Raw genomic sequence first — 10,904 nt, 5'->3', positions numbered from 1 at the left:
TCAGATTTCTCCAGTTTCCTCATTTCCCCTCCCCCCACCTTGTCTCAGTCAAATCCCTGGAACTCAGCACCGCCTTCCTAGCCTGCAATCTTCTTCCTGATCTCTCCGCCCCCACTCCACTCCGGCCTATCACCCTCACCTTAACCTCCTTCCACCTATCGCATTTCCAACGCCACTCCCCCAAGTCCCTCCTCCCTACCTTTTATCTTAGCCTGCTGGACACACTTTCCTCATTCCTGAAGAAGGGCTCATGCCCGAAACGTTGATTCTCCTGCTCCTTGGATGCTGCCTGACCTGTTGCGCTTTTCCAGCAATACATTTTCAGCTTTGATCAAAGAGTAGCCTCAGCTCCACTTTTCTACTTGCTCCAGACACCCCACTTGAATTCCTCATTCTGAAGGAATCTAACACAATCTTGCAAACATTCAATGACTCTTGATAAAAGCAAATTACTGCGGATGCTGGAATCTGAAACCAAAAGAGAAAATGCTGGAAAATCGCAGCATCTGTAAGGAGAGAAAAGAGCTGACGTTTCGAGTCTAACTGACCCTTTGTCAAAGCCCAAATGCTGCCACTATGCTACTTTGACAAAGGGTCAGTTAGACTCGAAACGTCAGCTCTTTTCTCTCCTTACAGATGCTGCCAGACCGGCTGAGATTTTCCAGCATTTTCTCTTTTGGTTTCAGATTCCAGCATCCGCAGTAATTTGCTTTTGGATTCAATGACTCTCCCCCAATTTCTCTATCAGGCAGGAAATTCTACAGAATAAAGGCTCTCAGAGAGAAAAAAACAACTTTCTCCTAATTTCATTTTTAATTGGCAAACTGCTTATTTTCGAACTGTGCCTCTTTGTTATAGTCTCTCCCAAAAGACCCTATTAGCATTCTCTCTGTCAGGTGTCCTCAAAGTTGAGTGATAGAAGGGTGTTCAAGTACATTTGTAAACAGCAAAATACCACAATGGTGGAAATCTGAAACAAAACGGCAAATTCTAGAAATAATGAGCAGGCCAAGCAGCTTCTATTGAGAGAAAAATAAGTCAATGGGCTTCATATAACACCAAGACCTTAACACACCCCTTGTTGAAGCCCAACCAATTTATAAAGTTGAGGCCTGCCTCCACATGTCTGGCCACTGTGAACTAATTTAATAGTCAACCAGCCAATAATTGGATCAAGGCAATATTCTTCCTCTTTCTGAGAATAAGTCCTCCCTCCAATAGCTACTGGTCAATGAGATGCTTGCTAGCTCTCTTATCCATCAAGAACAATAGCCACTGCTGAAACTTTGGCAGTCTACATCAATGAGGTGGAGTTGAACTATATGGTAAAGGTATTTTGATTCAATCCCTCCCCTCCCCTTTCATGTAAGTACTGCCCCTACCGGAATGTGCATATTACTGGTTCCCTGGCCACATGGGTGTTTTTCCTGGTGGTGGAAATATTGAATAAAATTATTTGCACAATGGTTTCTTCATTGAGTCTCTGCACTTACACACAATGGGTGCTGGGATAAATAGACACTACTGTGTAGCCACAGTTAGCTCACAGTCAGGAAAAAGATAAAGGTAGTTTTCTTATAGAAAAGGCTGGCTGGCCTTGGAAGGCCGGTTTCGGGGTTGAGAGGAGGGATGATGTCATACATGGGAGTGCTCGAATAGGTATAGAGTACATGAAGAGGAGGGGAGATCCCTAAGCCCACAAATGCTGCCACCATGCTGCTTGGTTTTATACCTGCCTGTCGGACTATTCCTGGCAGGCCTTTTTTCAGAATCAAGCACACTGCTTAGAATTTCAGCACTTCTCTCTCCACCAGTGATGCTAGACTGCTTAAATATTTTCAGGTTATTGTGCTTTTGCTTCAGTTTTCCAAAATCTGCAGTACTACAGTTTTATTTCTTTTATGAGATGCGGGAACCAGCACTTGTTGCACATCCCTTATTGTCCTTGACCTGAGTGGCCAACTAGGCCATTTTGGAGGGCAGTTAAGAGTTAACATTGCTGTAGGCCATACCAGGTAAGGATGGCAGACTGCCTTCCCTAAAAGACATTAGTGATCCAGATGAGTTTTAATGACAATCAATTATAGTTTCATGGTCACCATTGCTGAGCCAAGCTTTCAATTTCAGCTTTATTAATTGAAATTAAATTTCACCAGCTGTTGCCATGATGGAACTTAACACAGTCAGTACTCTGTCTGCTAATAGTTGAAAGGACATTCTGATGATCTGGTCCACCCAACATCAGGATATACTTGGCATCACATACATGCTGCCACTCTGACACAACGTTATCCATTTGTGAGGTAGGCAGAAAACTTAGTCACAGAACATACAACACTGGTTGGATCGCTCCAACCAGTCCATGCTGAACATAATCGCAAACTAAACTAGTCCCACGTGCCTGCTCATGGCCCATATCTATCCCAAATCTTTCCAATTCGTGTCCTTATCCAAGTAGTTTTTAAACATTGTAACTGTGTCTGCATCCACCACTTCCTCAGGAAGTTCATTCCTTACGTGAAACATCCTCTGTGTAAAAGATTTGCCCCTCAAGTCTTTAAAATCTCTTGCCTCTCATCTTAAAAATATACTCCCTCATCTTGAAATCTCCCATCCTGGAGAAAAGACACCCACCAATAACCTTCGCTATACCCGTCATGATTTTATAAACCTCTGTGAGGTCACTTCTTTTGGCTTGACAACAGAAACCTGGTCATGGCAAAAGCGGTTGTATTGCTACTGTTTAGGAACACAGTAAAACAGCTGTTCACCTGTTGTTCACATTTTTGTGACACTTCCCCGCTGCAGGATAGTTGGATTGTGCATTTTCGGGACTGAAGGTTGATCACTCCAATGAAAACCTTCAGCTGCACGCTTCTTTGTTCAGCAATACCAAACTATATTTTAGCAACAATGGTTTTGGAACAGTGATTGAATAAACACTGGATTGCTTTGATTCTCTTTACATCTTTTGTGTGAACAACACCAGTATCAATAATTCATTGCAATTCACTCTTGGAGCACTTCATATATGTGACTAAATACAATGCAAAGAGCTCTTTTAGTGTGGTACAAATAATGGGGAGTTCTCTGCTAAAGTTTGAGCTTGGCCAGTTATAGCCCACCATAAAAAGCCAGACACACCCCAAACAGTAGCGGGACCTGAACTCCACCCCTACTCACCAAATACATGCATAACCTTTGAAACAAAATAGATAACATAAACCCTATTGAACTAGAAAGTCTCCTCCAATTAGTGATAGATTCCAGAAGAGTACATGGTCAGTATCAATGTGGACAGTGGATTAGTTGCTGAAGCAGTACTAATGTCCATGTGATGCATTGTCTAGTACAGTATTTTGTGATATTTGCACAGCTCTTCAGTGCTACACTGAAATATATGTTGTTAAATTATTTCTTACACTAGAATTTGTAGGTTCAAATTAAAGCAGCAAATTATTTTCTGTCACAAAGTAGTAAATTCAAGGTGATCTACAAACCAAATGGTTCTAATGAAAGGGAGAATGGATGTGTCCCATGGATCTTAAAATTAATTCTATCCTGATGATATGTTGTTCTCCATCTGCTGAGGCAAGAGACACACAACTTTGACGAAGTGTTTGACTCACCTGGTCCCACTGCAAACTCTTACTAAGTTTTCTTTTCCCTAATTCTGGAACATCATGTTCTTTGCTGTAATTTTTTTGCCAACTGCAGCTAAACTCAGCTTCAATTCCTTTATCATCAAGACTATCTTCCTTGCCTGATTCGACAGCCTGTGTTGTGGCCTGCACAAAATCTGAATTTCCCATCACCTTATCTTCTTTAGGTTCTGAGGAAGGGTTGCTCTATACAAAATGTTAACTCTGATTTCTCTTTCTCTCCACAGATGCTGACAGTTAGATTTAACTTTTCCAGCAATTTCTGTTTTCGTCTATGATTTATAGCATCCTCTGTTCTTTCGGTTTCTCTTAAGATTTCATTGACTCACCCAATCCCAATGATTCAAAGTACTTGTTCTTTCTTTCACATTCCACATTGTACTTGTTTCCATTAAAGCTTAGTGAACTCCTCTTTATATGGAAACTTTATTGTTCCAACACCTAGCTTTCCTTTGTCTCCCTCTGGTCCACCAATTCTTTAGCCAGTATATTCATCCTGTCCTCTGGATGACCCTATCTTGTTCTCTCTGTCATTATATCTTTAGAAGCCCCCACAAAACATTCTTGGGATGAAATAGACCTATTCCAGCAACATGAAACAGACGAGTAACCCAATCTTCTTTTCACTGAAATTTACAGCATGACAGTTCAATCTCATTTTGGAGAATCATCCTATAGTTTTACTGTCACTTCTACTTTATATGAAATTGAAGATCTTGACAATATTTTTCAAGTCATTGAAAAATAAAAAAAACAAGTAAAATGCATAGCAGGTTGCCAACTCAACTGGACCCTTTACATGCTGTTGATGTAGACTGACTTCATCCCTTCTGTTTAACTGTGTTATTGACCCCCCATACTAACTTTACACTTTCCTTTCTCCTTCCTATTTGATATTTGTTATTTTTTTCTTATTATTGCAAAGCAGTTCCAGACATTTTCACCACAACAGAAATACAACTTCTTGTTGTATTGGGATAAGCCATTAGTTTGTTGTTCTTGCCTATTTCAGCAAGGCTACTTAAGAGAGTTGATGATATTCATACAAAAGCTGTACTCTGTCATTGTGATTAAAACAAGGATCATAATTGGATGGATCTACATTACTCGGATTGTAAGGATAGCATGTCATAGAGTTACATAGATCACAAAGGTCTACATTATTTAATTTCCCTTTGCCTTTCTCTTGAAGGGACTGGTTTGTATGGTTGGCAATCACACAGGTACTGCGATTATTCATTAGTGCTGAGCTTAGCCGGAGCTGGGAAATCACAGAAAAGCCTGACCATATTCTAACCAAATATTCATTCATGCTTATTTTCTAATAGTTTGATGGACAGTACGTAGGAGCAGGAATTTTCCCCCTCTTTTGTTTAAAGCTAATTGTAACTATTATTCCTAACACCCCAGCTGAAACTGATAAATTCAATTCATGGAGCTTATTCTATATGGCTAAGTGACAGCCTAACTGTGGAGTTGACAACTGAATGCAAGTGGCATCCTATTTGAATATGATTTTCCTTCAAAAATACTTGGACAAAGTCTTTTAGATTCTGTTGCAGAAGCTGTCAGTTTAGCACTTTGTCAGGACATTTTTAACCTTAAGCACGACCTTCAATGAAGTGGCATTCTTTTCCCTGTTATTAGTGGGAGGGAATGGTCAACAATAAATGGAATTCTATCAGATCAGTCTAAGATCTCTGCAGTTTTCCTCATAAGGATAACACATTATGTGCTGTGCTGGATACTGTATACTTCAGGTAAAAACAAGTAAATACAAGTAAGTAAAGAGTAAGTTTGGTTTAAATTCATCTTCACTGGAAAATGTCATAAAACATTTCTTCATCAAAAAGAAGACATTTTCTTTTTAATATGGCATAAAAATCCTATCCTAGTTGTGCATAATCAATGAGAAATGTGATGAAAACAGGCTTTGTGTCACTGTATGGCTCTGATAATTTCAATATGTGATTTACTTTATAGAGTCAATTTTAAATACTTTTTTTTCCAGGGCAGTGGCACTGATTCAGTTTTTCATTAAAATCAGACCTTTTATTGTTTGTTTAAAAGACATGAAAGGGCTACATAATAATGTCATATGTCACATAGAGGCAGTTTCTACATAGCACACACTTAAGCAACTAGTTCTACAGTTTTCATCAATTTAGTGCATCTATTAACCTTTGTGACATTCAGCTGAAAAGGCTATGTTTATCAGATAACTTTCCAGCACAATGGGCAAACCAAATATTCTTTGGAAATGTTTGCTGAATTGGGAGTTTGCAGGACTCCCAGAGTACGTCTTTTATGGTTTTATAGGAGGGATCCTAGGTTTAGGTTTTTGAGAATGCTTTAGCGGAGATGAACAAATTCTACAAATAGCAAAATGCATCAGTGCTCAGGTTGGCAAGAGAGACAAACAAAAAGCAGAAATCTGCAAATGCTTGAAATCTGACACAAAAACTTAGAAAATGCTGGAAACATACCAGGAGGCTAGCCAGATTCTGTGGAGAGAATAAATATGTTAATATTTCAGGTCTAAACTTATGTCAGTATTGAAGGAATTTATTGGCCTTTCTCTCATATTGCACACATGGACAAATACACACATGCAAGTGCATATACATACACATACATGCATACACATATATTCATGCACATATATCATGGATTAACATTTCTATGATTTCTCCACTCAGTAGTTTAATGCAAGTGTTAATTGGTAACTAACTTTTTCCACAGTAGAAGTGTGCAATTAAGCAACTCCTTGACAATGCTGAGTCTACACACTTTGGGGTGAAATTCATCTCAGTGTCTTTGAGTATGAAAGAGAAAAAATATAGGCGAAGGTGGGTACTGCAGATGCTGGAGATTAGAATTAAAGATTAGAGTGGTGCTGGAAAAGCACAGCAGGTCAGGCAGCATTCGAGGAGCAGGAAAATCGATGTTTTGGGCAAAAGCCCTTCTTCAGAAAAAATATAGCCAATGCTTCCCTCTGCTACTTCCAATTTAGTGATTCCTCCAAGAAAGTTTACGTAGGTAAACTGGTTTGATCTTACTTTGTTGCTCCTCACAGTGGCTTTCACTGCAAAGTCATGTGAAAACTGAACACCTACAGAAGATCCTGAGAACCATTTCCCACACATTTCTGTGATTTCAGAAAGGGAAGGAAGGAAAATGGTGACAATCCCAGCTAAATAATACAGATGATAATAGTGTATGATGAATCATAAAAATTATTATTATGGCTGCAAATTCAAGGTGAATTTATTTATGAGCCTTGATAGAAAATCTGTGAACACTAACATCTGTCATTAGAATATGAATAAATCAGATTGGCATGTACTGTTTTAATATGAACCCTAGGTAAAATGACAGTAAGACAGGAAGACTGATAAGTTAGATGTTAACACACCAACACCCATCTATATGGCAAAGTTTTAGCATGTAACACATTCCATGCCATTTTATGAAGGGATGAGAATAAAAAATAATATTGATCATGGGAAGAGAGATGTTAACAACATCAACATCCATCAATATGGCAAAGTTTCAGCATGTAACACATTCCATGCTATTTATAGAGGGATGAGAATAAAAAATAACATTAATCATGGGAAGAAAATAATAATTTATAAGCTTTCTTTATTATCAGGGCTGCCATCTCAGCAGGTGAAGGCTGGTTTTGCCAGACAATGTCGGCACAATACAGATGTTAATCTGTGATCCTGTCACAAACAAAGCAGGAGCAGAAGCAGGGGAAGTGGGAGCAGTGCTAAGAAACCTGAGGCTAGTGAGATGACCAAAAATATGTTCAGAAATTTTAAGTATGGCTAGAAGAATGGAGAGCTGGAGGGATTTAGAGAGTGGGGTTCAGAGAGTAAGGCCAACACTCTGTTACCAAAGGTATTGCTAATCGAGGATGGTACACAAGTTCAAGTAGGGGATCAAAATGCTTGTGGAGTGGTGAGGATGGTGCTGGGTTAATGAAAGAGAAGGTGGGGCATACAACAGCTGTAGATTATGGAAATTAAGTAGGCGGTGGCTTTAAAGGGATGTATGAAAAAAGAAATAGAGATTTCAAGCACAGTGGTTCTGATTTTAAGACCCCATACCTGATGAGAATAGATAATAAAGGTCATAGAAATTATTTTGCCATTCTGACCATGCATTCCAAGTTAAAATTGGCACTGAGTTTTGAAGATGAAGATAATGCAGATTATTGAGGATTAAATGATGGCTCACTGGAACTAAGTGCAGTCCAGGAGGCTGGGCTTTGGAAAAGTTGGAACTCATCATTTACCTTATTGTTATTGTGAATCCTGGCTGTATGCAACTTGGTTGCTACATTTCACAACAGTGATTTATATTTCATAAGGAATCCAATGGCTGTGAAGTACTTTGGGACAGCCTGAGGACTTAATAGACTCTATACTCAATGCAGGTTTTTTCTTTCTCTTTCTTTCTTATGGAGGGTGGAGAAGTGGAGGTCAGCAAGGAGGACGTTGGCGAAATCGTGTCTAGAGGTGACCAAAGCATGGCTAAGCTTCCCAACAGCAATGGCCTGAGGTAGGGGCAGAGAAGTATAAGCAGATTGAATGAAGGAAAGATGATGTAAGAAATGGTGCTTAGACGATAAGGTTTCTTTTTCAAAACGTGCCAATGTATCTAAATAACGGGAGGCTAGTATGATGAAGCTCTGAGATCCTGCATTGAAGGAGGTGATAACATGATGAACATTTATTTAAATAGTAAGACTCTAGGTAAGAGAACGATAGAGGACTTGGATCTTACAATTTAACAAAGTTCAGAACAGTATTGATCATAAGAAAAGGTTTTGAATGGAGGGATAAACTGGAGAGTAGAGGTGAAAGGAATGAAGTGAAAAGATGGTAAATGTGCTCTGGAATCACTCTTGAAATATAAGAACCTGGACGGCTACACAAGATGTGAGTGTAGAATTCATGCTTTGGACTAAGGTGTCTTGATACCAAGATAATATTTATTGAAGAGCATTAAAATTTGTTGCATAACTGCCAATATTTTATCAGGATACCTTGAACATACAGTCTTCTAGATTAGAACCAAAAGGAAAAAGCTTCTTGGGAAACCTAGTTACACCGTTATTAGAGACAATGATGCTTTAAGAGAACCTATAGATTTGCAATTGTATTCAAATAGGAAAATTGTTCAGTGCTAAGTAGAATTACATATCCTTTAGTTATTTTGTAGTATGGAATTTGAGTATTGTTGAAAAAAACATTTTGTCAAAGGTTTTCATCGTGCACTCATGAGAATTTTCAAGAAATCAAGGCAAATGTAAAATAACATTGATATTGTAAGATGGAGAATATTGATTTGTTAAGAAGTGAACTGTGATTGGAGGCACTGCCATGGTGAATGTACCACTGGGATGATGACTGCTAATTAACTACCAAGTTTATTTAAATTTAAAACCAGGCAGGTTGATTCTGGCTGAGAAATGGACCAAAGAGTGTCTGTCAGTTATTTTGTTAAGTTGAACCAGGTTCAGTGTATTGTGCATATTCTTTCTGTATGCAAAGAACAGGCCCCTGTGTCATATATATGTAGCTTTCAGGATGTGCAATTACACCTCACTTTGAGCTGAACTGGTGTTTCTAAATTGGTTGTTAGTTATAATTCTTCATGCACCCAGGATTATTTAACAAATGTTGCCCAATTTGGAATCACATCTAATATTGGACACAACAATTTTGCAACATGTGTAGTATTCACCACTAACAGGATGTTGTTTACAAGCCAAAATAGATGTTCTGCCAATCAAATAAATAAGTCATGTAGTATATGAATTGCAGTGTCAGTTTGATGCTAGATGTGTAGGATGTCCCAAAGAGTGGGGTAATTATGTCAAATGGCATATACCTTTAGATGTTTGTAATAAGCACTAACTGGAGCAGAACCTCTCATGCTTGCAAACATCAAGATACAAGTTTGCTGAACTTTGATATGATTTCACAAATCTATCTCAATCAGAAAAAGCACCTAAATTACATTTTTGCAGTTACTCTGAGCTATATGCTAGCCATCTAATCTAATTGACCCCATCCACCCAGTACAGAGAGGCACAAAGCAAGTTCAGGAAATAAGTAAGGCGGAAGTTTGTTCTTTCACATTTTAGACATGTACTATAATGTTAATGAGGCCTTTTTCAGTCTAGATTAGAGAATGAACACAGCAACACCTGCCTCTCATAGGGGGGAGGAGGCGAGGGAGAGGGGGAGGGAGAGGGGAAGTATCATTGACTGTGAGTTACAAAATGTCCCTGGATGCAGTAACCTCTCTTCTTTGTTCATTATCTCTGTGCTAAACTTACTACGAAGTGAGTGGTTTAATTTGATGAGAAATTGGAATCATATTGACTACGATGCAACTTTCATAGAAGAAAATTGTTTACATTTTCAAACCCTTTGCGTACTATGTAGCTGGTCTTGGTATTTTTTCCATGACATAGAATGAAGGTAGTAACAGTTCCATTCTATGTATAATTTTCCACTTCCTGACAGCTACAGAGAAGGCCTGCTATGAACAGTGTAAAAACATGCAGTTTCAAAAGAATGACATAGGTTGGCTCATTTAGTAAGATTTCCTGTTCCCGTAGTTATTGTAGTAACATATCTGATGTTTCCTTACTACCCATCTCAGCAGTATTATTAAGATGAGGAACTTGCTGTGAGCCCTCCTCCAATAGTTTGTCACCTGTAGTAAGGAGCTCTTCTCAACCAATAGATTTTGATTTTAAATCATTTAGATTTTCAAAAGACCAAGGAAGCCTTTGTTCCCAAAAGCCTTCTTACCAGTTATCCTCTCATGTTCAACTTTGCATTTTACAGAGAATCTCTCTCTTTTTCTCAATCTATAACCTTCCTAGTTTACACTTGGACATTTTTCTCCCAACTTTCCTTCTCTCTCCAACCTAGCACCTAGCTCTCCAACCCAATTTGAAATGGCACAAAGTTTACCTTCCATTCAACTTAATACTTTTTTTTCCCACATCTCATTCAAGATGACACTGCCACCCTTTCTCTATCCTCTCATCTTTCCTTCCTCCTTCAATTTCCCTGTCCCATCCCTTTCCTATCATTTTCACATTCCCTTTCACCATCCTTCCTCCCTCCCTTTAATCATTATCACTTTTCAATCGCTTTTACTTCCCCTCTTCCATTTCTCATTAACATTGCTTCAACCAAAGTCCCTCTGCTA

General features: G+C 38.7%; 1 protein-coding gene across 6 annotated transcripts in view; it reads left to right on the top strand.

Moving 5' to 3' along the window:
• Window positions 1–8,133: 8,133 nt before the first annotated feature.
• The window catches only part of sox6 (SRY-box transcription factor 6), a 411,688-nt gene continuing 408,917 nt past the window's right edge, over window positions 8,134–10,904 (top strand). For 3 of the 6 annotated variants that reach the window (XM_043705791.1, XM_043705789.1, XM_043705796.1), the window contains exon 1: window positions 8,135–8,231. In XM_043705791.1, coding sequence (XP_043561726.1) covers window positions 8,200–8,231 — 32 coding nt within the window. In that variant the 5' untranslated portion in view covers window positions 8,135–8,199. Of the gene's footprint in view, window positions 8,232–10,904 lie in introns of all 6 variants that reach the window. The other 3 variants (XM_043705793.1, XM_043705792.1, XM_043705790.1) reach the window with 2 other exon arrangements.

Source organism: Chiloscyllium plagiosum, chromosome 16, assembly GCF_004010195.1.
Source record: "Chiloscyllium plagiosum isolate BGI_BamShark_2017 chromosome 16, ASM401019v2, whole genome shotgun sequence".
Lineage (NCBI taxonomy): Eukaryota > Metazoa > Chordata > Chondrichthyes > Orectolobiformes > Hemiscylliidae > Chiloscyllium > Chiloscyllium plagiosum.
The sequence above is the reverse complement of the archived record's forward strand: the minus strand, read 5'-3'. Positions and strand labels throughout refer to the sequence as shown.